Source organism: Erythrolamprus reginae, chromosome 9 (genome assembly GCF_031021105.1).
Source record: "Erythrolamprus reginae isolate rEryReg1 chromosome 9, rEryReg1.hap1, whole genome shotgun sequence".
NCBI lineage: Eukaryota > Metazoa > Chordata > Lepidosauria > Squamata > Dipsadidae > Erythrolamprus > Erythrolamprus reginae.
The window spans coordinates 57,794,474-57,814,830 of NC_091958.1; the positions used below are offsets into that span (position 1 = coordinate 57,794,474).

The 20,357-nt window shown below is 64.2% G+C and overlaps 4 protein-coding genes across 9 annotated transcripts in view; 2 read left to right on the top strand and 2 right to left on the bottom strand.

Moving 5' to 3' along the window:
* The window catches only part of LOC139171812 (myosin-11-like), a 19,837-nt gene extending 15,453 nt beyond the window's left edge, over nt 1-4,384 (top strand). The window contains 7 exon segments of the mRNA XM_070760244.1: nt 49-175; nt 582-683; nt 1,305-1,451; nt 1,754-1,912; nt 2,171-2,337; nt 3,496-3,690; nt 3,774-4,384. Of these exon segments, the coding sequence (XP_070616345.1) occupies nt 49-175; nt 582-683; nt 1,305-1,451; nt 1,754-1,912; nt 2,171-2,337; nt 3,496-3,690; nt 3,774-3,882 (1,006 nt within the window). The 3' untranslated portion in view covers nt 3,883-4,384.
* Nucleotides 4,385-5,021: 637 nt separating this feature from the next.
* Nucleotides 5,022-9,657, bottom strand: LITAF (lipopolysaccharide induced TNF factor). 4 transcript variants are annotated; one of them, XM_070761492.1, is made up of 5 exons: nt 9,290-9,657; nt 7,791-7,941; nt 6,038-6,235; nt 5,787-5,943; nt 5,022-5,701 (listed from the first exon to the last, which is right to left on the bottom strand). In XM_070761492.1, exons 3-5 carry the CDS (start codon nt 6,231-6,233, stop codon nt 5,593-5,595), a joined length of 462 nt encoding a protein of 153 aa, XP_070617593.1. In that variant the 5' UTR covers nt 6,234-6,235; nt 7,791-7,941; nt 9,290-9,657; the 3' UTR covers nt 5,022-5,592. The 4 variants fall into 4 exon arrangements, with proteins under 4 accessions (XP_070617593.1, XP_070617592.1, XP_070617591.1 ...); XM_070761491.1 differs by lacking the exon at nt 9,290-9,657 and having other exon boundaries at nt 7,791-8,174; XM_070761490.1 differs by lacking the exons at nt 7,791-7,941; nt 9,290-9,657 and adding an exon at nt 7,288-7,758 and having other exon boundaries at nt 6,038-6,237.
* Nucleotides 9,658-10,972: 1,315 nt separating this feature from the next.
* SNN (stannin) lies at nt 10,973-13,452 on the top strand. 2 transcript variants are annotated; one of them, XM_070761497.1, is made up of 2 exons: nt 10,973-10,991; nt 12,055-13,452. In XM_070761497.1, exon 2 carries the CDS (start codon nt 12,093-12,095, stop codon nt 12,351-12,353), a length of 261 nt encoding a protein of 86 aa, XP_070617598.1. In that variant the 5' UTR covers nt 10,973-10,991; nt 12,055-12,092; the 3' UTR covers nt 12,354-13,452. The 2 variants fall into 2 exon arrangements, with proteins under 2 accessions (XP_070617598.1, XP_070617597.1); XM_070761496.1 differs by lacking the exon at nt 10,973-10,991 and adding an exon at nt 11,491-11,611.
* TXNDC11 (thioredoxin domain containing 11) lies at nt 13,403-20,062 on the bottom strand. Of its 2 annotated transcripts, none has more exons than XM_070761494.1 (12): nt 19,965-20,062; nt 19,666-19,882; nt 19,455-19,552; nt 19,025-19,154; nt 18,230-18,323; nt 17,687-17,799; nt 17,199-17,399; nt 16,248-16,983; nt 15,909-16,066; nt 15,621-15,730; nt 15,077-15,157; nt 13,403-14,238 (listed from the first exon to the last, which is right to left on the bottom strand). In XM_070761494.1, the coding sequence occupies exons 1-12, from the start codon at nt 20,045-20,047 to the stop codon at nt 13,641-13,643; spliced, it is 2,619 nt and encodes an 872-aa protein (XP_070617595.1). In that variant the 5' UTR covers nt 20,048-20,062; the 3' UTR covers nt 13,403-13,640. The 2 variants fall into 2 exon arrangements, with proteins under 2 accessions (XP_070617595.1, XP_070617596.1); XM_070761495.1 differs by having other exon boundaries at nt 13,403-14,234; nt 15,073-15,157.
* Nucleotides 20,063-20,357: the final 295 nt, after the last annotated feature.

A 20,357-nucleotide genomic window follows, 5' to 3' on the forward strand; every position in this document is an offset into this window, starting at 1 on the left:
CCCCGCCCCCCCCTGACCCTGCGCTCCCCCTCCCTCTGCCCTGCACAGGTGGCTGGCCGTCCGGCTGGAGTCGGTAGGCAACTGCATCGTCCTGTTCGCGGCCCTCTTCGCCGTCATCGCCCGCCACAGCCTGAGTGCGGGGCTGGTGGGCCTGTCCATCTCCTATGCGCTGCAGGTAGGGGGGCCTCAGGGGGCCCGGGCTGGCTTCGGCCTCTTCCTCGGATAGCGGAACGATGCCTCCTGCCACCGGGGGGGGGAGTCTGGCAAAAGGGGGGGGTTGTAGGTGTAATCGCCTGGATGATGATGGATGCAATTGCGTGGCCTCTGGCACGGGAGACGGGGCTCCCCCGGGGGTTGGAGGGCCTGGTCCTTCTGGCCCCCGAGAACCGGCCCTCAGCCAGGAAACCTCCCCTGCAACGTGTCTCGGGGTGAGGGGGGCTGTTCCCCTCAAATTCGTGGCCTCCAGTTGCCCACGATCCCTGCTGGCTTCTGCTCCCACCCTGGGGGGCGTCCGATTCCTCTGGGGCTGAGCAGGGGCCCCCTCCCTCCTTCCCTCCCTCCCTCCCTCCCTCCCTCTGCAGATCACCACGTACTTGAACTGGCTGGTGCGAATGTCCTCTGAGATGGAGACCAACATTGTAGCCGTGGAAAGAGTCCAGGAATACGCGGAGAAGGAGAAAGAGGCCAGTCCCTGCCCACAGCCCCCACCCCATTTCACGGGCACAGAAGCCCAAAGAGGGAGGCATCCCGGGACAAGCCGGTCTCAGCCTCCCACCCCAGGGTGGGCTCTTGGTGGGGGGTGGGAGTGGCAGGGGATGTGGCCTCCGGGAGCGGCTCAAATGCTACTCGGCCAGCACTGGAAGGACCCCCACAGAGAAGAAAGTCCATCCCCCCACCCTCATTCTAGGCCCACCAGATAGACTGGCCCTAAACAAGGTGGTTCCGTTGGACTAAGGCTTAGGAGCCACCTGTCTGGTCACCCCTGGTCACTCAGCATGAGTTGGGCTCCTGTCCATCCAAGGGCAAAAAGGGTCAACTAGCAGAGCAGCGCCGCCCTCTGGTGGCCATGAGAGGTAGTGTTGTTCGCCTTGGTCCATTTGCTGGCCATCCCCCGTTAATAGCACTTAGACTTATGTAGCGCTTGCCAGCCCTCTCTAAGCGCCCGTGAAGGCGTTTGCATCCTCTGAGAGGCCGAGGGCTGGGCCGGGGTGTGGGGCCCGAGGGAGGAGCCGGCGGGGGGGGGTCTCGGGGAGCCCCCTGGAGTGTGGAATGGCGCGTGAGAGCCCGATTCCTGTCTCTTGCAGGCCGAGTGGACCTCTGAGCGAGCAGCTGCCCCACCCGACTGGCCTCAGGAAGGGCGGCTGGAGTTCCGGGGCTACAGCCTGCGCTACCGGAGCGACATGGACCCTGTGCTGCAGGACATCTCCATTGTGGTCCCGGGAGGGGAGAAAGTGAGCTCCCGGCAGCCGCGTCTCTGCAGGGGGAGGCCGGGCGAGAGGAAGCGGTCTCTCTTGGTGCTGGAGGGGGGGTGGGGGGCAGAGGAGCGGGTGGAGGCAGGGGCTCCTTCCGTGGGAAGCGGCTCAGGTGCCACGTGCCCGAAAGGCCTGGTAAGACCCCTTCAGGGTCCACAGGGAGACTCCGCTCTGCCCGTCCGGTGCTGCCCATCCCGCCGACAGGTGTGCAGCTCCTCTTGGGGAGGGCCGGCCGCGAGGGGAGGCTGGACCCTGTGCAGCTGCTCCGTCTCCCTCGGCAGGTGGGCATTGTGGGAAGGACCGGGGCTGGGAAGTCCTCGCTGATGCTGGGCTTGTTCCGGATCAAAGAGGCAGCGCAAGGAGAGATCCTCATTGACGGGGTGAACATTGCCAAAATCGGGCTCCACGACCTTCGCTTCAAGATCACCATCATCCCCCAGGTCGGGAGGCCCGTTTGTTTTATTCTTATCTGATTAATTTGATTGATGGAATCACCTGGGATTTGAGCCCACGTGAAACGCAAAGCCGGGGCCTCCGTGGGTCCTTGGGGGCTTTGGGGACTTTAAGCTTCCCACCCAGGAGGCCGTTTTGGGAAGGGGGGGAGGAGCTCCCACCGATGTGTCCCCCCTGGGGGCTCCCGTCCTGGGTGGGCCTTCCTCTGCGGCCAGCCAGGTTCTCCTCTCCCCTCCCCCCTCCAGGACCCCATCCTGTTTTCCGGCTCCCTGCGCATGAACCTGGACCCCTTTGACCAGCACTCGGATGAGGAGGTCTGGCGGTCAGTGGAGCTGGCTCACCTGAAAGACTTCGTCTCCTCCCTGCCCGATAAGCTCCTCCACGAGTGTTCGGAGGGGGGAGAGAACCTCAGGTACGCAAGGCTGCAGAAGGCCCAGCGGGTTTGCCACCACACGAGGCTGCCCGCACGTTAGGGTGCCCCACGTTTAAGAGCGCCAGGCTGAGCTCCGTGAAGCTCCTCTGCCTTCTTGGCCCTTCGTTAAACGTCCCTTCTCGCTCTGCAGGCGCCCCAGCTCCCTGCCCACGGCTGACCCACCGGCTTAAGAGCCCGGCGTGTCTCTGGCTGCTTGGGAGCCTCACAATCGGCAGCTATTATTATTATTATTATTATTTTTATTATTTTATTTTTATTATTTTATTATTATTATTATTATTTATTATTATTATTATTTATTATTATTATATTATTATTATTATTATTATTATTATTATTATTATTATTATTATTTATTAGATTTGTATGCCGCCCCTCTCCGAAGACTCGGGGCGGCTCACAACACAATAACACAATACATTACAAATCTAATAAAATTTAAAAGTCGATTTAAAAACATTGATAACATAAGCAGTATTCTAAAATCGCCAACTACACAATCGTACACATTCAACCCAATCCATCATACAACAGAGAAGGACAACGCCTGGCCAGGTGTTCGCCTGGTTGTCTCTCTTTCCGGAGGGGAGGGGGAGGGGTGAAGGGCCGGTGGGCTCAGAGGCCTCAGAGACGGTGCGTTTCTCCCCATTGTGGTTGTTATACAGCGGGTCACACACCAGACTGACCCAAGACGATCCTTATGCCCTGCACCAGTTTAATACTTACCATCACTATTGTTACCATCCTCAGTATCCATTTCTTTTTTCTTAATCCCGTACTTGGTTCTCGTCCCCTGATGCCCCTTTTCCCCCCCTGGGTTTTTCTTTAATTGCCAAGAGAGGAGAGGAGCTGCCCGTCTCCGGCCTCAGCCTTTCCCCAGCCGGCGACCGGAAGGGTCTGAGTCCAGCAGATCCAGGCAACCCTCTCCACCCTTTTAGAGGAGCAGCTGTGAAAAGCCAGTTTTGAGATAAACAGAAGCCACACACACACACCCAAACACACACACACACGCTTATCTCAGCCGGTCTCTGGGAAACGGGCAGAAGGACGCACACCACCACCGTTTACAAAACTCCTGTGCTGCTGGGGGAGGGGCTGGGTCCTTGGGCGTCTCACGTTGCCCCTTCTGTCCCCCAGCGTGGGTCAGCGGCAGCTGGTGTGCCTCGCTCGGGCCCTGCTGCGGAAATCCAAGATCCTGGTTCTGGACGAAGCGACGGCCGCGGTGGACCTAGAGACGGACAGCCTCATCCAGTCCACCATCCGGACCCAGTTTGAGGGCTGCACCGTCCTGACCATCGCGCATCGCCTGAACACCATCATGGACTACACGCGGTGAGGCTCCGGGGGTCCTCGGGCGTTGGCCACTGGGGGCCCTGGCGGCCTGGGAAGGCAGGCCGTGACCCCTGTCTCTTTAGGGTGGTCGTCCTGGACAGAGGCCGGATCGTGGAGTGCGGGGCGCCTGCCGAGCTCCTCCAGAGCAGAGGCGTCTTCTGTAGCATGGCCAGGGACGCTGGCCTGGTTTGACCGGGTGAAGCCGGCCGGCCTTCTCGGACACACACCTGTGCCCAGGGAAGAGCACCTGCCAGGACCCGTTTTTGCACAAGGACCCGGCACCTGGACAGCTGCCCCCTCTGCCGCCGCCGCCGCCTCCTCCTCCTCCCGGCTGAGACGGGGAGGAGGGCAGTTTGGAGGGCAGAAGGGCCCCCCCTGACTTGAAGGCCCCCCCTGCTGCACCCAAAGGTCTCCATTCCGTCTTGTTCTGCTGACGGGCGAAAGGGTGCAGGGAAGCCGGGAGGGTGGGGGGCTTTCGGTGTCCTCCCAGCTTCCTTCAAGCCTTGCAGGCGTCCAGGGCAGCTTCCGCCCTTCGCGGGCCTTGTCCCATTGGAGGCGGGGGAGGGGGGGCTCAGAAACCCCGTTTGAATAATGTGGACTCTTTTTTTAAGGGAAAACACCCTAGACCTCTCTTTTCATAGAAGATAATTATTTAATTTTTGTAAATAAACTTCTCTAAAGTTTAGCAGACAAACTTTCTGGCCACTTTTGTAGTCAGTTGTTTTTGGTTGGAGAAAAGCCCTGTTCCCTCTCAAGCGCCTGGGGGGGGGTCTGGGGGGGCGGCAGGGAGGCCCACATTCCCACCAGTCTGTTTATAGGTAAAGTTGTGCCCTACAACTGCCAGAAAGTGCTTTCAAGGCTCAGCAACCGCAGCCCTCCAGGCCTCTGAAGCCGGGGACCCTCCCTGTCCCAAGCCCCCCATTCACTTCAAGTGGGGGGTGGGGGTTTTGTGTTGTGAATTGTGGATTGTGGATTGGATCACAACTCCCATGATGGGGAGGGGCTCTGGATGATGGAGGTTGCAGCCCCATCTTGGCAGTGCCCCTTCCGATGGCCGGATAAAGGCAAACGGGTGGGGGGTCTCTTCCCTGGCACCAATGCCCACCTAAGAAGCCCCGTTGCCAGCCCTGGTTTCCTGCAGACCCTCGTCCTGCTGTAGCTGTTGCAGGGAGGCTGCCTGGCCTTGGTCGCACCACCAGCCCTGCCTCCCTGATGGGCCCTGGCCCCACAGATGCCCCGATAGCCCTCTCCCCCCCCCCCGCTTCTTCCCTACAGCAAGGAGGGGTGGGCCGGTCCCTCCCTTTGGAAAAAACCAGGATGGCCTCCAGCTCTTCCTTTTTGCAAGACAGTTTTATTTCAAAAGCTGAAAAAGTCAGGATTATGTTTGGAAGTAAAACAGAATGTCTAAACTGGACTTGCAGAGCCGAGACCTTTAAAATGCTGCAGGGATTGGCCTCCCTCTGCCCCCCCCCTCCCCGGAGCCCCCCAGTGCAAAGTGGAGCCCTGGCTGTGGGGCCTCCTACCAGCAGGCCCCCCTCCGCTCTCCCAGGAAGGCACGTTGGGCTGAGGCCGGGGGCTCTGGGCCCTTTAATCAGGAGAAGCCCCACCCCGGCATCACTGCGGGCACGCCGTCCCTAGGCACATGCCATGGGGGGAGAGGGGGGGGGCCTGCACGGCTTGGCTCCAACACCGACAGTGACCTCCTCGTAGGTTGTGCTGCAGAGGAGGCCGGACCCAGGCGGGCGGTGGTGGCGTCTGCGTGGTCCTTCCGCTCCGTGGCCAGGGGCCGCATTGGGGGCCGGAGTCCGGAGGAGGGGCTGGGGGAGGCCCGCGTTGCTCCGGAGGTGGAGTCTTGAGGGGCTGGAGGGGCCCGGGAGGAGGTGGGGGCCCTTCCCGGTCAGCTCAGAGGCGCTTGTGGACGCCCAGGAAGGCGTTGCAGCTGGGGCAGAAGTGGTGGACGTCCTGCATGCCGTCCACGCAGAAGGGAATCAGGCAGCAGCCTAGCCAGCACCTGCGGGGGAAGGCATAGGGGAGTGTGAGGGGGGTCGGGGCCAGCTGGGGAGGGGGAGGGGAGCGGGACCCACCCACCCACTTACCCCAGCAGGGCGAGGCCCCCGCAGGAGAGCCAGGTCAGGGCGCCAGGCTGGTAGATGGTGCGGGTCACGATCATCTGCCGGCAGGAGGGGCAAGTGATCTGCATGGGGTACTCCAGGAAGACCAGGGGCCCTGCGAAGTAGACGGCCTGCACGGGCCCTGGGGAGAGAGGGAGAGGCGGGGGGTTCCCAGGACCAGCCCAGCTGCAGCCAGAAAACCCCCCCCCTCGCCCACAGGGGCTGCCAAGACTCACCTGGAGGGATGGCTGGAGTCGGCTGGGGTTGCATGCCATAGGGCTGGGCGGGGAACGGAGGCTGGGGCTGGGCTGCGTAAGGGGCCGGTGCCCCCTTCTCGGGAAGTGCCCCTGCAGGTGGGTGGGGAGACGGGGCTGGGTTACTGGCGAGGGCCGACTCTTCGTAAGACGGAGGAGCTGAGGACGGAGCCGCCATGTCTCTAGGAGAGAGGCCAGAAGGAAGCCCTGGAGAGACAGCCCTGACCCCCACAGCCCTGACCCCCACAGGGCAAAGGAGGAGCTGGCTCAGGTGCCCCGAGGATCCCCCCACCCCAGACTCTGCCCCTCCCGCAGCAATAACGACCTGGGGAAGCTCTGGGTCAGCTGCACAGCCAAGAGCCACCTGGGCTCATGAGCCCCACTTGGTCTGGGTTACTTCCAGGGGGGGGGGTAGAGAGAGAGAGAGGAGCTGGCACAGCCTTTAATATACCCGTTGCCTTTCCTGGCCTCCCTCAGAGGGCTGGCGCTCTTGAGCCGAGAATGCTGCCACCCAGAGCAGACCCCCAACCCGGGATCCCCTCCAGCTGGGGCCAGGCGCTCCTCCCCCTCAGAGGAAGCAAGTCTGGGGGCTGGGGGGGTCTAATGACCCAGAAGAGAGAGGCCAAACCTTTGGAGAAGCCTCGTTTGGGGAAATGAATTCTGTCAGGCCTGAACAGTCCGAGGGAGGGGGCCAAGACCCTCGAGAGGAGGCAGCCCGCCCCCCCCCCCCGATGACTTCCTTCCCACCGCCCAGAAAACGCCTCCTCCTCCTCCTCCTCCAGCGGCCTCTGCACCGGCTCCCATCCCCGCCCATCCCCGAAGCCCAGAAATTGGGCCGGAACTGCCCCGCCCCGGGCGGCTCTTCTGCAACGCTCCGCGTGACTCAACCGGGACTTTGATTCCCAACGCTTCCCGGAATGAAGGAAACCCCGAGCGCCGCCGCCCCCCCCGCCCCAGTTGCCTGCAGGTCCTTCTCCTGCGTTTACACGCACACGGGCGGGAGGGGGGCATCCCCACCCCAGTGCTCAGAACCCCTCACCGGCCCCACGGGAGGCGGCGACCCGCGCACCTGCTGAGGCCCCGCAGTGGCCCCGGTGATGCCCAGGTGGCCCCTAAGGAGCTGGGCGGGGGGTGGGCGCCCAGGCGGCCTCTGTGAGGTCAGCATGAGCCCCAGTTCTGCCAGCCTCATAGAGGGCCGCCCCTTTGGCTGCCCGGGGGGCAGAGCCGCTCACCTGCCCTCCCTCCGCGGGTCACAATGCTGCCCTACACTGGCGGGCCGTGCGAGGAGAGGGCCCGGGCCATGGCCGCCTGCCCCACCCCAGATTGCGGGAAGAGGTCCGCTGTCCCGAGCCGAGGGGAAGGACTGGAGGGCGGGGGGGGGCTGTAGCAGCATCCGGGGGGTTGGGGGGCAAAAATACGAGCCACCCCTCCCTCCCCCGGCAGGAGGGGCAGAAGTGCCGCGGCGCCCCGAATCGCCCACCGGCCGCCCGGAAAGGCCCGACGAGAACCTGGCCGAAGCAGCCGCCGCTCCTCCTTTGCCCTCCAGGGCTGCCGCAGGTGGCAACGCCCCGACCGCCCGGGGCTTGGAAGGCGCCCGGCAGGCCGAAGTGGCCCGAGCGAGGCGCTGGAGAACCAGCAGCGGCCGCCCTCCGGAACAGCTGCCGGCCCTCCCCGCCGCTCCCGAGGGGCCCGGCCGGCCGCGTCCTCCCGCGCGGGGCCGAGAGAGCCGCCTTACCTGCCTCCCGGTCGCCAGGCACGCGCTTCACCCGCTCGCCGTCGGACTCTTCCGCATAGCTGGCCCGCGGCTCATCCGCCAGCCCTTCGGGGCCCGCCCCGCCTCACCCCGCCCTCGTCGCTGGGCGCCCGGCCAGGAAGCCGCTCCGAATCTGCGGAGAGGGGCGGCATACAAATCTAATAAATGAATAAAGCCCAGAAAGAGCCGGCAGAAGCGCCTGGCCGGCCCGCCGAGCCTCGTCGGGACCCTCCTGGCCCGGGCGGCGCCTTTCAAAGTGTCCCAGACGCCGCCGGTGCCGCCTGACCAGCCCGCCGAGGGCGCCCGCTTGGGGACCGGGCCGCGCCGAAGGGAGCCACCGCCCCGCTTTCTCTGCTCGTCCGTTCTGCCGGATTTGGAGAGCCGTCGAGCAAGCGAGGGGCTCCCTGGCGCCGCCTTTCCCGGGGCCCAGACGAGAGCTGCCCGGGAGGCGCCCCTCTGGCACTTGCTACGGCGCTTCACCCGGGTCCGCAGGGGCGCCAGGAGTTTGGGCGCCCAAGTGTGCCAGGTGCTGGCGTGGCCAAGAGCTTTGCTTGGGGGTGGTACTGGGAGCCAGATTCATGTCACATAGGAGGGGGGGGGTGTCCCCAAACCTGGCAACTTTAACCCGAGTTCTCCAGCCAGCTGTGCTATGCAACTGCTGTGGAATTAAGCTATGCTGGGCCTGGCTGGAGAGTCCTCAGGTCTTAAAGCCGCCAGGTGTGAAGACCTCTGACATAGGATGGGCGCAGATCTGCTTCCCTGCGTGGCCTGAGCGGAATGGGACACCTGGAGAGCAGCCATCCCTGCCAGCGACCTGCAGCTTCTTCCTGAGGACCAGGTGGTCACCAGAGGCCGAGTGGGGGGGTGGGGGAGCATCTGGTGGTCTGGCTTAAATGGGGCAAGCTGGATGCCCTCCCCATTAAGGGCTCCCCCCCCCTGTGTCCCACTCTATTCCCTCCCCCTCCCCCTCTGTGTTCCTCTCACAGTTCTTCCATTTCTACTCCCCCCTCCCCTCCCTGGGCTGAGCTGAGTTCCATAAAAAGAAGAAGGTGCTGCTAATTAAAGCTCGTGTCCCTCCGGCCTTTCTTGACCCACTTTCCTTTCTTCCTGGCTGCACAGGCCCCCCCCCAGACAATCCTGCCCCCCCACATCACAAGCCCTTTCACAGGCTCCCCCTTGGAAGAGGGAGGGGGAGGGAGGGTCATCCCCATCTCTCGTTCTACAGGTTGGGGTCAACACTCTCCCTGCAGGTTCCCGCGCATGAGATCCCAAGGAGGCGGCTGGAGGCTCTCTCACTCAAACGGCCGTGAAGCCCTGATCCTTTGGGCCAGGAGCAGCAGCTTCCCCGCCTCCCTCCCCAAAGGAAGGCTGCCCCCCTCCCAAGTCATTCCCGGCTGTGCCAGGAAGCTGGATGCCGAGGGGGGATTTTCCCCAGTCCATTCTCCTGGAGAGAAAAGATAAACAATGTAAGCGTCCATTACAGGAAAAAGCAAAGACGCCAGGAAACGTCTCCAGTCCAGCCTGTTCCTCTGCGCAAGTGTGTCCAGGTTCTTCATTTGTGGGAGGCCGTCATGCGCAAAACCAGTGTTTGCATCTCTGAGCAGTTTTAGCCTTTGTTTTCTCCCGTTTCTTCCACCGTAGCCGTCCATGCCAAAACAGCTCAGTATGAAAACACAATATAATCTGACCATATTAGCCGGCAGAAAAGCATTTTCAAAAAGTCTTCCCCAGGAAGTGAGTGAGAAAGAACGAGAGGACTTTGACAAAACCCCCACAGCCTTTGATTGGGGGCCCCACAGCAGCCCCTCCAGGAGACGATTCCAAGACTGGCGTGCCACCCAGGGGTCCCATAGTCTCTGTCCCAGAGGGGTCTGCAGAAGGTCTGAGCACGCAGGCTGCAAAGAGTGCGCAGGAAGCGGAGGGCCTTCTCACGGCGAGCAGAGCGGTGGCACACGCTGCATGTTCCTTCAAAAGAGCACCAAGAGGCCTTGGTGGAGGTCAGCGAGCAGCACCACACCCGAAGACAGGCAGGTGGACGGAAGGACGGAAGGCCACTGCGCACGGCTCCCCTGGGCAGAAGGTGAACAACCAATCCCGCCACAGGCACAACCCGAAATTAGATGAAGGCGCTTTTGTCAGGGCAGTTGGCTATGGCCTCTTTCTGGGTTTAGAGGCTGCTGGATTAAGCACTAAATTTGCTCAGCCACTTTAGGAATGACCTCCTACAGTCCTTTCTCGGAGCAAGCAGGCCGGACAATCAGCCTGGCAGCTGAGACCCTCTTCTCTTTTTCTCAGAGCCAGAAACAGGGAAACCCCAGCAGGTCCTGGAGAGCTGGGAATGGAGGTTTTACAGGATCCTTTCCCTGCCACGCCCACCAAGCCACGCCCACCAAGCCACACCCACACAAACTGGATTTCATCACTGGCCCGGAAGTACGGACGAGGTCACCCTGGGTTGAAGCAAAACCCTAGAGCCCTCCCCTCCCTTCCCAAAACAAAATCCCCCTGGGTGCCCCCTTCTTTACAGGGAGAAGGAACAAGGACAAGCCCCCCCACTCCAGAGATGCCCCCCCATCCCACGCCTTTTGGGACCCTCTTGCAGGGACATTGATTGGAGTTCTGGCAGTTGCTACAAAGGGTTAAAATGCCGGAGAAGTGGGCCCGACTTTGGAAGGTGCAGTCGCCCGGCCGTGGACTCCCAAAGGGAGGCGAGGAGACCCAGGACTTGGTGCTTTGGACTAACAAAGTGGGTTGGATTCTGGGCGGCCCCTGTTTCTGGGTGACTTCTGAATCCTGGGTGGCAAACCTGCTGGAAGGCAGCTGGGATGAACCTCTAGTCGCTGGGCTCACACTGTTGAGTTGAGTTGAGGAGCCCTGAGACGTTCGGGGTCCCGGGGAAGCAGGCAGAGGGGCTGAGACACATAAGGGGCAACCTTGCCAATTCAGAGGAGCGGCCAGAAATCCTCTTCCTGCAGGATCGGTTCCTCCTCAGGAATTTTCTAGAAGTAAGGCTGCTCAAAGCAGCCCAATCTCTGCTGCTCACGAGGCAAAACGTTCAAAACGGGCCCCGTGAAAGGACATTAAGGAGAAGCTGCCAACGACCTTCCACCTCGAAGGGGGACCAGCGCCCTCCATTCGCAGACAAGCACCGGAGAGGCCTGGGTCGCCTCTAGCCGGAGGCAGGTGGGGTTGGCGAGCTCCGGGTGGTCTCTCTCGCCACCTTGGCACTAGTCCGCTTGGGTCCTCACTAGAGGAAGGCGCCGCGTCGGCCAGAGTAGGGAGGGGGGCAAAGCAAGGCAAGAAGGATGCGGCGTTGCTCCAGCGTCCAGCAGAGCCTCGCGGGGCAGCGGCTGCGGGAAGAGGAACCGCCGGGCACCGAAAGGTTAAGGAACAGAGCCGGAGCTGTGCGGGGGGGGGGGGTTGGGCCCAGGCGGCCCTCAGCTTGCAAAGGGGGTTGGGCAGCTCATGCCCCTCCAGCCCCGGGAAGGCCGCGGGGAGGGGAGCAATTCCACGGGGAACGGCTCTTCCGCGCAGACGCCCCGAGGAGCCTCGGCCTGCACCGCCGGGACCCTCCGAGACGCTCCCCTCGCCCGCGCGCCGCCCCCGCCGCCCGCCCCTCCCTCCCCGGGCCGCCCGCAGCCCATTGGCCGCCCGCGCTCCTTATAAGGCGGCACCCGGCGGCGGGCGGCAGTGCGGGCTCGGCGCGGCTCCGGCATGGTGGTTGTGCGGCGGCCGCTGAGGCGCGCGAGGGGCCGACCGCCGCCTCCGCCTCCTCCTCGGCGGGCCGGAGCGCGGCCTCCGTGGTGAGCGCAGGGCCGGGGGCTCCGCGGGGCTGGTCGGGCGGAGGGGAGCGGCGGAAGGGGCGGCGGGGGAGGCCGGGGTCGCGCTGCCCGAACAAAGGGAGGCCGCTGCGCCCAGACCGCCCGGAGCCTCCGTCCTTCCTGGCCGCGGAGGGACGGGGGGCGGGGGCGGCCTCCTTTGTTCGGCTGCGGCTGTGCCTTGGCCCCGGAGCGCCGCCAGTGACGCACTCGGTCCGGCCGGCCCAGCGCAGCGGCTCCCAGGCCCGGGGAAGGGGGGGCGAAGGGGGGCAGGCGCGGCGGCTTGGTGCCGTTCAGCCGCTGGTCGAGCGGAGCCTGTCGTGCGCCTCTGAACCGGCCGGGGGAGGCGGGGGGCTTGTGGGCGGGGACGGGCGCTGCGGGGGGGTGTGTGTCTTCGGGGCGCTGAGGGCCGCTGTCTGTCCCTGCAGGCGCTGAGCCGCTGCCCGCGGAGGTTTCCGGGCCCGCCATGTCCCTGGTGGACCTGAGCGCCAGCACGGGGCTGGTGACGGTGCTGGTCATCCTGATCGCTGTGGCCGCGCTGGGCGCCCTCATCCTGGGCTGCTGGTGCTACCTGCGCCTGCAGCGGATCGGCCCGTCGGAGGACGAGGAGAGCATGGTGGGCGAGGGCGAGGCCAAGGAGCCCTTCCTGCTGGTCCAGTACTCGGCGGCGCGGGGGCCCCGCACCGACAGGAAGGCCAAGCCCGGCGGCCCCACGGCCCACGCCTAGCCCGGCCCGCCGCCACGCGCCCACCGCTCCCTTGGCCGCCCGCAGCCGTCCATGGCCGGGCAGAAGACCCTTCGGGACGCGCCGCTCGCTCGCGCCAGGAGGTCGGTCGCCGGCGGGACTCGACTCCACCTGCTGCTGGAATTGCCCACCGAGCCCTGACACCATGTGCGCAGCTGCGGGTGGGGGGGGGGGAGCCGGGTTGCCTCTCCCGGAACTGCCAAGAAGCACCGTTGGGGGCCGCCGCCTGGGCCCTGCAGGGATGGAGGCTGGACTTGCACCTGGCGCTCCAGGACGGAAGAGGAGGGTTCTGGACGGCTGCTTTGTTGGGGTCTCTTCGTGGGGGGGGGGGGTGTCTCCGTGCAGACGGGGCCACTTCCACAAGGGCCCTGCTAGTGCTGGGTGGGAATGGAGGGAGTTGCAATGGAATGGGAGTCCAGTCTCCCTGAAGTGGGGGGGAAGGGGGGGTGTCTTGGGGAAATAGCAGATTGCTGAAAGCCACAGCAGCCCCCCCCCCAGCTAGTGACGACTGCTTTCCTTTTGGGGTGCAGTCAGAAGGCTGCAGGGGGACGGGTGGGGGTAGGATTGGGGGAGTGCAGCAAAAGGCTCGAAAGGCCCATGTGCATGTAGCCCCCACCTTCCCTGTGGACACAGTTCTGCTCTGTGTTGGGGGGGGGGTTTGTACAGTTTCCCCTGTGGGTATTTTTGTAGCCCAGCCTCTCCTCTTCCAGGGGCTTCTGGGGACACCCAGCCAGGCACCAGGGGAGGGGGCTTCCCCCACCCTCCTTTGGCCTAAGCAGCCCACTGCAAGGGGACCCCCCCCCCAGCCCCTCCGACAGGCCTCTTGCCCAGCTTGGCCTGGAGCTCCTCTTTCTCTGCCCTCTTGTTGCCCCCCGCCCAGGCGGCCTCCCTCTGTCAGAAGGGGGGACACCATGGGAGGAAGCTTTGCTGCCCCCATTCCTTAACTGTGGAAGTTGTGTAAAGGTAACCAGGTTGGACGTTTTGTGTTATCTTGGCTTGTGGTGGATGGGGAACAAGGGAACTCTGGCGGCCACCTTCCAAATTGTTTAATTTAGATTAAACTGATACAAAATCTATCAAATTAGTGCAATTTTAAAGTGCAAAGAACAATCCCTGCAATATGACAATTCCACTGGGGTCCAGGACTCACTAAAAAAATACTCCCAAAAGGGTCATTTTCCCAGTCCTGCAAGACGACGGAGGCGGCCGTGCCAATAAAGTCTGCATCCAGTGGGCAGCCTCTGGGTTCTTTTGGGACTTCGGGCGGAGCTACTCTGTCCAGTTGTCCTTGCTGTGCTCGACGGGGGCCTTGGGATCCAGGGGGGCAGCCCCCTCTGCCGCCTCCACCTGGGGGAAGGGGTCCCGCCCAGGGGAGGGGAGGCCATGGTCTGAGCCCACTTCGGCTGCTGCTGCCCGGCGCTTCTCCGCCACGGCCAGCAGGGCCTTCAGGAAGGCGTTCTCGGCCAGGAGGGTCTCGGAGGCCTCGGCCAGCCTCCGCAGCTTCTGGGCCACGTCGTCCAGCTGCCACACCCTCTGGCTGCACCGGCCCTGCAGCTGCTCCTGGCGGCCCTGCTGGTGCCTGAGGGCCTGGGTCTCCCGCTGCAGCCGCCGGCTCTCGCTCCGGGTCTCGGAGAGCTGCCCCTGCATCTGCCCCTGGGCCTGGTGGAGGGCCCGGATCTCCGTCTTCAGCAGCGAGATCTCCTGCTCCAGGCGGGCGATGCGGGCCTGCTGGAGGTCGGTCTCTGGCCAGGGGGCGGGCCCCCACCCCGCAGCCAGGGAAGGAGGGCCGGAGTGGCGGAGGACGAACCTCAGCAGGTTGGGCACGCTGACCAGGGAAGTGGCGGGGAACTGGGCGCTCTGGGCCTTCCTACAAGAGCAGAAGAAAGAAAAGGGGTGAGCCTTTCCGGGGGGGGCCTTCTGGTCAGGCTGCCCACTCTGCCCTGGACAACCTCCTGCTGGTGAGATGCCTTGAACCCTGGTGTGGGAAGAGACTGAGCAGGTAATCCCCACTTGGGGGGTCCTTCAGGAGGGCTGCAGCAAGGAGCCTCCTGGCCAACTGTCCGTGCAATGGACCAACGAGTGGCTCCATTATCCCAGCCGGTCATGTGGCTTTTGGTTAAGAGACCAGGCCAGAAACCCAGGGAGCGCATTCCAACCCTGCCCGCTTGGGCCAGTCCCTCTCTTAGGAAAGAGGCAACGACCAGTCAGGCTGCCCAAGGAAACGGCTCATTCGGACATCAACAGCGGTTTCTTGTTGCATTGAAATTCTGCTCTCTGAAAAAATTATAAAATAAAATACGAGGCCAGAAGAACATTGAGAGCAGCCGAGAAGGCAGCACTCCGCAAAGCCAGGGCTGCAAATACAAATGCGGTGACAACGGTGCCCACACACATCTGCCCAACACATGGCAGAACATCTCGTGGCCATAGAGGCCTCGCCCGCCCCTGCACACACGCCGTGTACAGCCCACAACCCACTAGGTGTCAAGGTCCTCATCAAACACAATGGACGGACATGGTGTTATAAAACCAGGGAGCGAACCAAGGTTTTCTGACTTCCAGTGTGCGTGGGAATCCGTCTGTCAGTCATCCTGCTTGTACAATGCGCAGTACATCCCCCCCTGATGATCCAATGTGGCATCATTGCAATGAAGTGGCCTTATGAAAACCTCACAGTGGAGATGGAAAACGTGCTCTCTACTTGCCGATCATGAGGAAAAAACAGGATGTTGGGCAGGTGGTCGGTCATGAATTCCCAGGGGAGGTCATTCCGAGAGACGTCGATCCTGTTGAAACAGAGAATCTGAGTGCAGGGCTTTGCCCGAGAGGCATCCCAAAGGGGACACCACCTGGGGGGCTCTGCTCAAAATCTCTGACACAGGAAAACAGCAAAATGGCTCCGTTTGGATTTAAACACAGGTGGGATCACACCTGGCAAAAAAAGGAGCCAGGCCACGGGAGAAACCACCCTCGGAGAGCCCCACAGGGCACCTGCCCTTGATGGCTTTCCCCGGCCCCCAGAAAAGCGGGAGAGGACCGGGGGGGTGGGGGGGCCCCAGGAGACTTTTCCAAGAGAGATTCCAGTATCCGCCACTTTCCTAAAATGGGACCTGGCCAGGAATAGGCTGGAGGGGTCCCGGCTGCAGAAGGGAAGAGCCAGGCCCAGACCCTCTGGCCCCTCCCCAAATGGCACCCTGACCCCCCAGGGCAGAGCGAGTGAGGAAATGGACGCTCCAGGCCCCTGCCTACCTGGCCACCATGAAGCGCTTGGGGGGCAGAATCCGGGCCAGCTGGATGAAGATGTGGCCGAGAGAGGCACAGAAGCCACACCAGGGGGCGTAGTAGAGCAGCAGGACCGCCTTGGGGAGGGAGAGGAAGGGGGTCACCTGGGAGGAAGCCCTACCTTCCATGGGGGGGTGGGAAGAGCCCCTCACAAGGGGCCTGGCCAAACTCTGCCCCCCCCGCCCCCTGAACCGTCCGGGCAGCCTCCCCAACCTCTGCTGGGCGGGGGGCAGGGGGGGGCTCTGAGCTCTGCACCTTTGGGCTCCCCAGAATCAGCTCCTGGAACGTGCCGGTGGTGATTTCCTGAACCAAGTGGTGCTGGTGCTGCAGGTGGCGTTGGCTGGGCCTGTGCCCCCCCACCAGGTGCCTCTGCAGGGGGCTGAAGGGGAGGCTGTAGTTGCGGATGAAGGTCTCTGCAGGGGGGAGGCGGCAGGTCAGAGGGATGTTCCAGCCCCCCCCCCCCAGACGGGTCAAGGGAGCGAAGATCGGCCCGGGGTCCCTTCGGGGTCGAGCGCAGAGGCACAGAAGGTTTGCGGGAAGAGACATTTCCCAGCGGCCCCCACCCCCCACCCCAAAGGGGGGGCCGGGCCGTACCAAGGCTGGCTCTGAGGAGGGCCGGCTTCGGGCCCAGGACGTAATGCACCTCTTCCAGGAGGTCCACGATGGCAGCGAACTCTTTCCTCGGGGGGGAGCCGGCGGCCCCCAGCCTCTCCGCGAAGGCCCAGAAGAGGTTTGAGTCCAGCAGGTAGAGGTTGAGGCTCCGGTTGGTCCGGCAGGCGAGCCCGGCCACGCCAGGGCCAGAGAGGGCAGGGAGAGGTCTGGGGGGCCCTTCCTCCTCCTCCTCCTCCTCCCCGTGGGGGATCAGGGGGGCCCCTTCGGCCCTGGCCAAGTCCAGCCACTCCCTGTCCACCGTCCGGCAGCAGGCGGTGTAGGAGGCGAAGGGGCTGTAGAAGCCAAGGAAGTGGCTGCACCAGGAGGCTGCGCTGGACGCCCCGCGGAAGGAGGCCTGGCCCTTGAGGTGGAAGGCGTCCAGGGCGGCCTTGGTGGCCAGGAAGCTGCAGTGCAGGTGCCCCAGGGGGCTCGGACGCACCCTGCCTGTCCGGTCCACACACAGCTCGCAGACGTTGTGGGTGCAGGAGAGGCCGTGTCCCTGGGCGGGCAGCAGCACCGTGTGGCAACAGGGGGCACCGGGGGGGCTCTCGGCCGTGGGGGGGCGGAGGCTGGCTGTGGCAATCCCTGGGGGGGGCCCTCCCTGCAGGGACTGGGCCCCCAACGCCTTCTCCTGCTGGCCCCCGTTGCAGCTCCTGTACTCCAGAGCCAGCTTGGAAATCTGGAGGGGAGGGACAGAGGAGAGCGGACAGTCATTCGCAGACCCCCAGGCGGCCTCTTCTGAGCCCGGAATCCCCCCCTCGCCCCCTCCCCCCCGGGGTTCTTCTTCTGGGGGGGCCTGGCCCAGCCCCCCAATTCCCAAGCAGCAGGTTCCCCAAGGGAGGCCCTGCTTGGAGGCAGCTAAGGAGGGCCAGTCCAGGGGAGGGGGGGGCTGACCTCGTCGAGGAGTGGATGGCTTTCGGCCAGGGGGTCGAAGGGCAGGAAGAGGAGCAGTGCCGGCCCCTTCCTCAGCTCGTTGTACAGCAGGAGGCTTTTCCCGCCGTGGGGCCTGAGCCAGCGGAGGAAGGTCTCCTGGTTCTCCAGCGCCCACTTCCACACGCTTTCGGCAGTGGCGTCCAGGGCCTCGTGGGGGTAGAGCTGCCAGGGGAAGGGAGCCAGTCACAGGAGGGGCAGCTGGCGGGAGGGGCCCGGGGGAGCCAATCCAGGGAGGAAGCGGGTGGATCCCCAGCACAGGCGGAAGCAATTCTCCCCGACCCAGGAGGGAGGCACAACTCCCACCCCGGGAACGGCTGGCCAGAGGAGGGGGCCGTGGCCGAAGCAGGCTCGGCAGCCTCGAAAGGGCCTTTCCTGCCTTTGTCTACCAGGACCGGCTTCCGTGGCTGGGCTCAGAGGCAGTTGCCATCCTTTCGGGTGGCCATACTCACAAGGGAGGCGTTGACGTGTCTGTGCAGGTAGAGGGCACCTGAGTCGGTCAGCGCAACTTCCCTGGCGAGCAGCCGGTTGGTGATCACCCCAAAGTGAAGGGTCCCCAGGTAATCTGTCAGAACATGTCAGGGGCCCCGTAAGGGAAGGAAGCAGGCGGGGGGGGGCCCTCTTCCCCTTCCTGTGATTCCTGCCCGGCCGGTGCAGCCACCCTGCAGCCCAATGGAAAGTGTGGGGGCCTCCCAGTCTCTGACACCCCCCCTGCAGCCCCCGGGCAAACCAGGACGGGAGGGTCTCCACCAGCGGCCCCACCTCCCCCCCTTGGCCAGCCTGCTGAGCACTGCTGCCTGTCTCGAGGTCCAAGCCGGGTGAATTATTAGGGGGCCCTGCAGAACACCTCCCCCCCCAATGAGCATCCACGTGTGCTGCTTGTCATTGCTGTGGAGGCCACACGGGGTCCATCAAGCCCCCCCCCCCTAAAAGTGGGAGCCGAGAAGGTCACAAGCCAAGGGGGAGGCCTGTCCCTCCCTCTGTCCGTCCCTGACCTTTGTTTAAGGAGTGCAGCGCTGAAGCGAAGAAGGCCAGGTAGCCGGGGGGCTGCGGAGAAGCGTTGAACTCGAAGTATCCCAAGATTCCGGGCTGCGAGAGGCAAAAGAACAGGGGGGCAAAATGAGCACAGGCCCCCTCTGCAGGGCGGTGGCCGGATCCCAGGGGAGGGGAGGGAGACTACAGACACCCCGTTACCCCCCCCCAAAAAAAAGGGAATTGCATTCATCCAGCCAACGCCCAGAAACCCACAAACCATGATCAGACCAGCACAATCTCTGCTTGGTCAGGCAAAGGCCCCGTGGTGATTTCCTCTTCTTCCTCCCTCGCCCCCGTCAAAGTGATCTACCTTGGGGGGGGGGGGAAGGCAGGCACCGCCCCCAAAGAAGCCCCTCCCTCTGCTGCCCAGAGGCTTCTGAGCAGCTGCCAGATGTGCTGTGCCCAACTCTGCCCCCCCCCCCAATTCCTTGAACGGAAACATCCCCTGGGGTTTAACCCTCTGCTCTGCAAACGCAGCGGTAGTAACTTCCTCCGGCAACTACTTAGTTGACGTGGTTTCCTGACTTAGGGAGGGGTACAGGTGCTGACCCCCCTCCCCTCCCCCAAGTATGGCCCTCTTGTGGAAAGAAATGGACTTTGGGCCAATGAGGAAGGATGGCAACCACTTTCCAGTTGGCAACAGTTGTGGTGAGGAACCTTTCAGGAGCCCCAGAAGACACAGCCAGGCCCTGGGCAGCAGGGGAGGACAGGACTGCAGCCCCAGAGGCCGGTCAGCCCGGAAGAGAGCCGGTTACCTCATGACTGGAGAGGAACTGCCGCAGTTTGGACCGGGATGAGATGTAGCGGAGGGGAGACATCACTCGGCGCACAAACTTCTCGAGGTAGACCGCGTTCATCGGCCCTTTGTATTCGATGGGCCCATAGCTGCCGTGTAGGAAAACGGAGATGGTGTCAGTCTCTGCCAACGCAGAACAAACGGTGAGAACGGCCGGAGCCGGCAGCATCGAAGGCCAAAGAAGAAAGGAACACAAATGGTCCCAGGGCCTGGCCAGCGCCTGCCCCCCAAGCAGCCGAGGAGCCCAGTTGGCCTGATGGCCCCCAAGAGCAGCTGGGGCAGCACGGACGGCAAGGCCGGCTGCAGGCAGTCCCCTTCACTGCCCCAGGCCCCAGGGGTGGTGCAAGGGCTGCCTGACCGTTCCCCTCCCGCTCCGCAGCAGCCCTCACCTCGGGTGATGGACGGAGATGACCGGGAAGGAGAAGAAGTGCTTCCGTTTCCGGCACTGGCCCTGGTTCCACCAGCAGTTGATGGCTACAAACAACACCTGGGGGGCGGGAGGGGGGCAGAAGGCTCAGGAACCTTCCCAGGCGGCCCAGGCACCGAGGCTTGAAGGGTCCCAGCTGGCAGCCCCTCCCAGCCCCCCAAGCCCTCCCTCACCTGGTCGGCCAGGCTCCGGGCCACCTGCTCCACCTCCTCCCGCGCGGCAGCGGACTGACCACACCAGGGCGCGTAGAAGAAGAGCAGCGCTACCTCCGAAGTGCGGCGCAGGGCCTGGGCCTCCTCCAGCTGCCCCAGGAACAGGTCCTGCACGGGGGACGAGGCCCCGAAGAAGCGCGCAGGCAGCGGGGCCGGGCGGGTGGCGTCTCGGGCGCGGCTGGGGGGGGGGGAGAGGGGGGGCTGAGAGACCCACCCAGGGGGGAGGCAGCCAGGACGCCCCCTGCCCCCCCTCCGCTCACCTGCCCGAGGCCCGCAGCGCCAGCAGACACGCGCAGCCCAGCACCACCGCGGCGCCGCCCCACACCTCGGGCCGCCGGGCCATGCGGGGGGCGTCGGGGCGCGCTCGGGGCTCCTGCGCGGACGCTCGGCGGGCCGACGACATCCCCCCCCCCGGGCTCCCTCCCTCCCTCCCTCCCTCCCTCCCTGCCCGCCTCCGGGTCCTGCCCGCCGGGAAGCCGAACGGGGCGCCGCCACGTCTCCGGTCCGCCTGATGACGGCGCAAGGGGCGGGGGCCAGCGACGCCCGCCCTCTCCGCCGCCCCGCCCCCGCGCAGGGGGGAGTCTACGGGGGCAGGGGGAGGGCGGGCGTCCCCTCGGAGCGGAGGCGGGGAGGGGCCACGCGCGAAGGGAGGG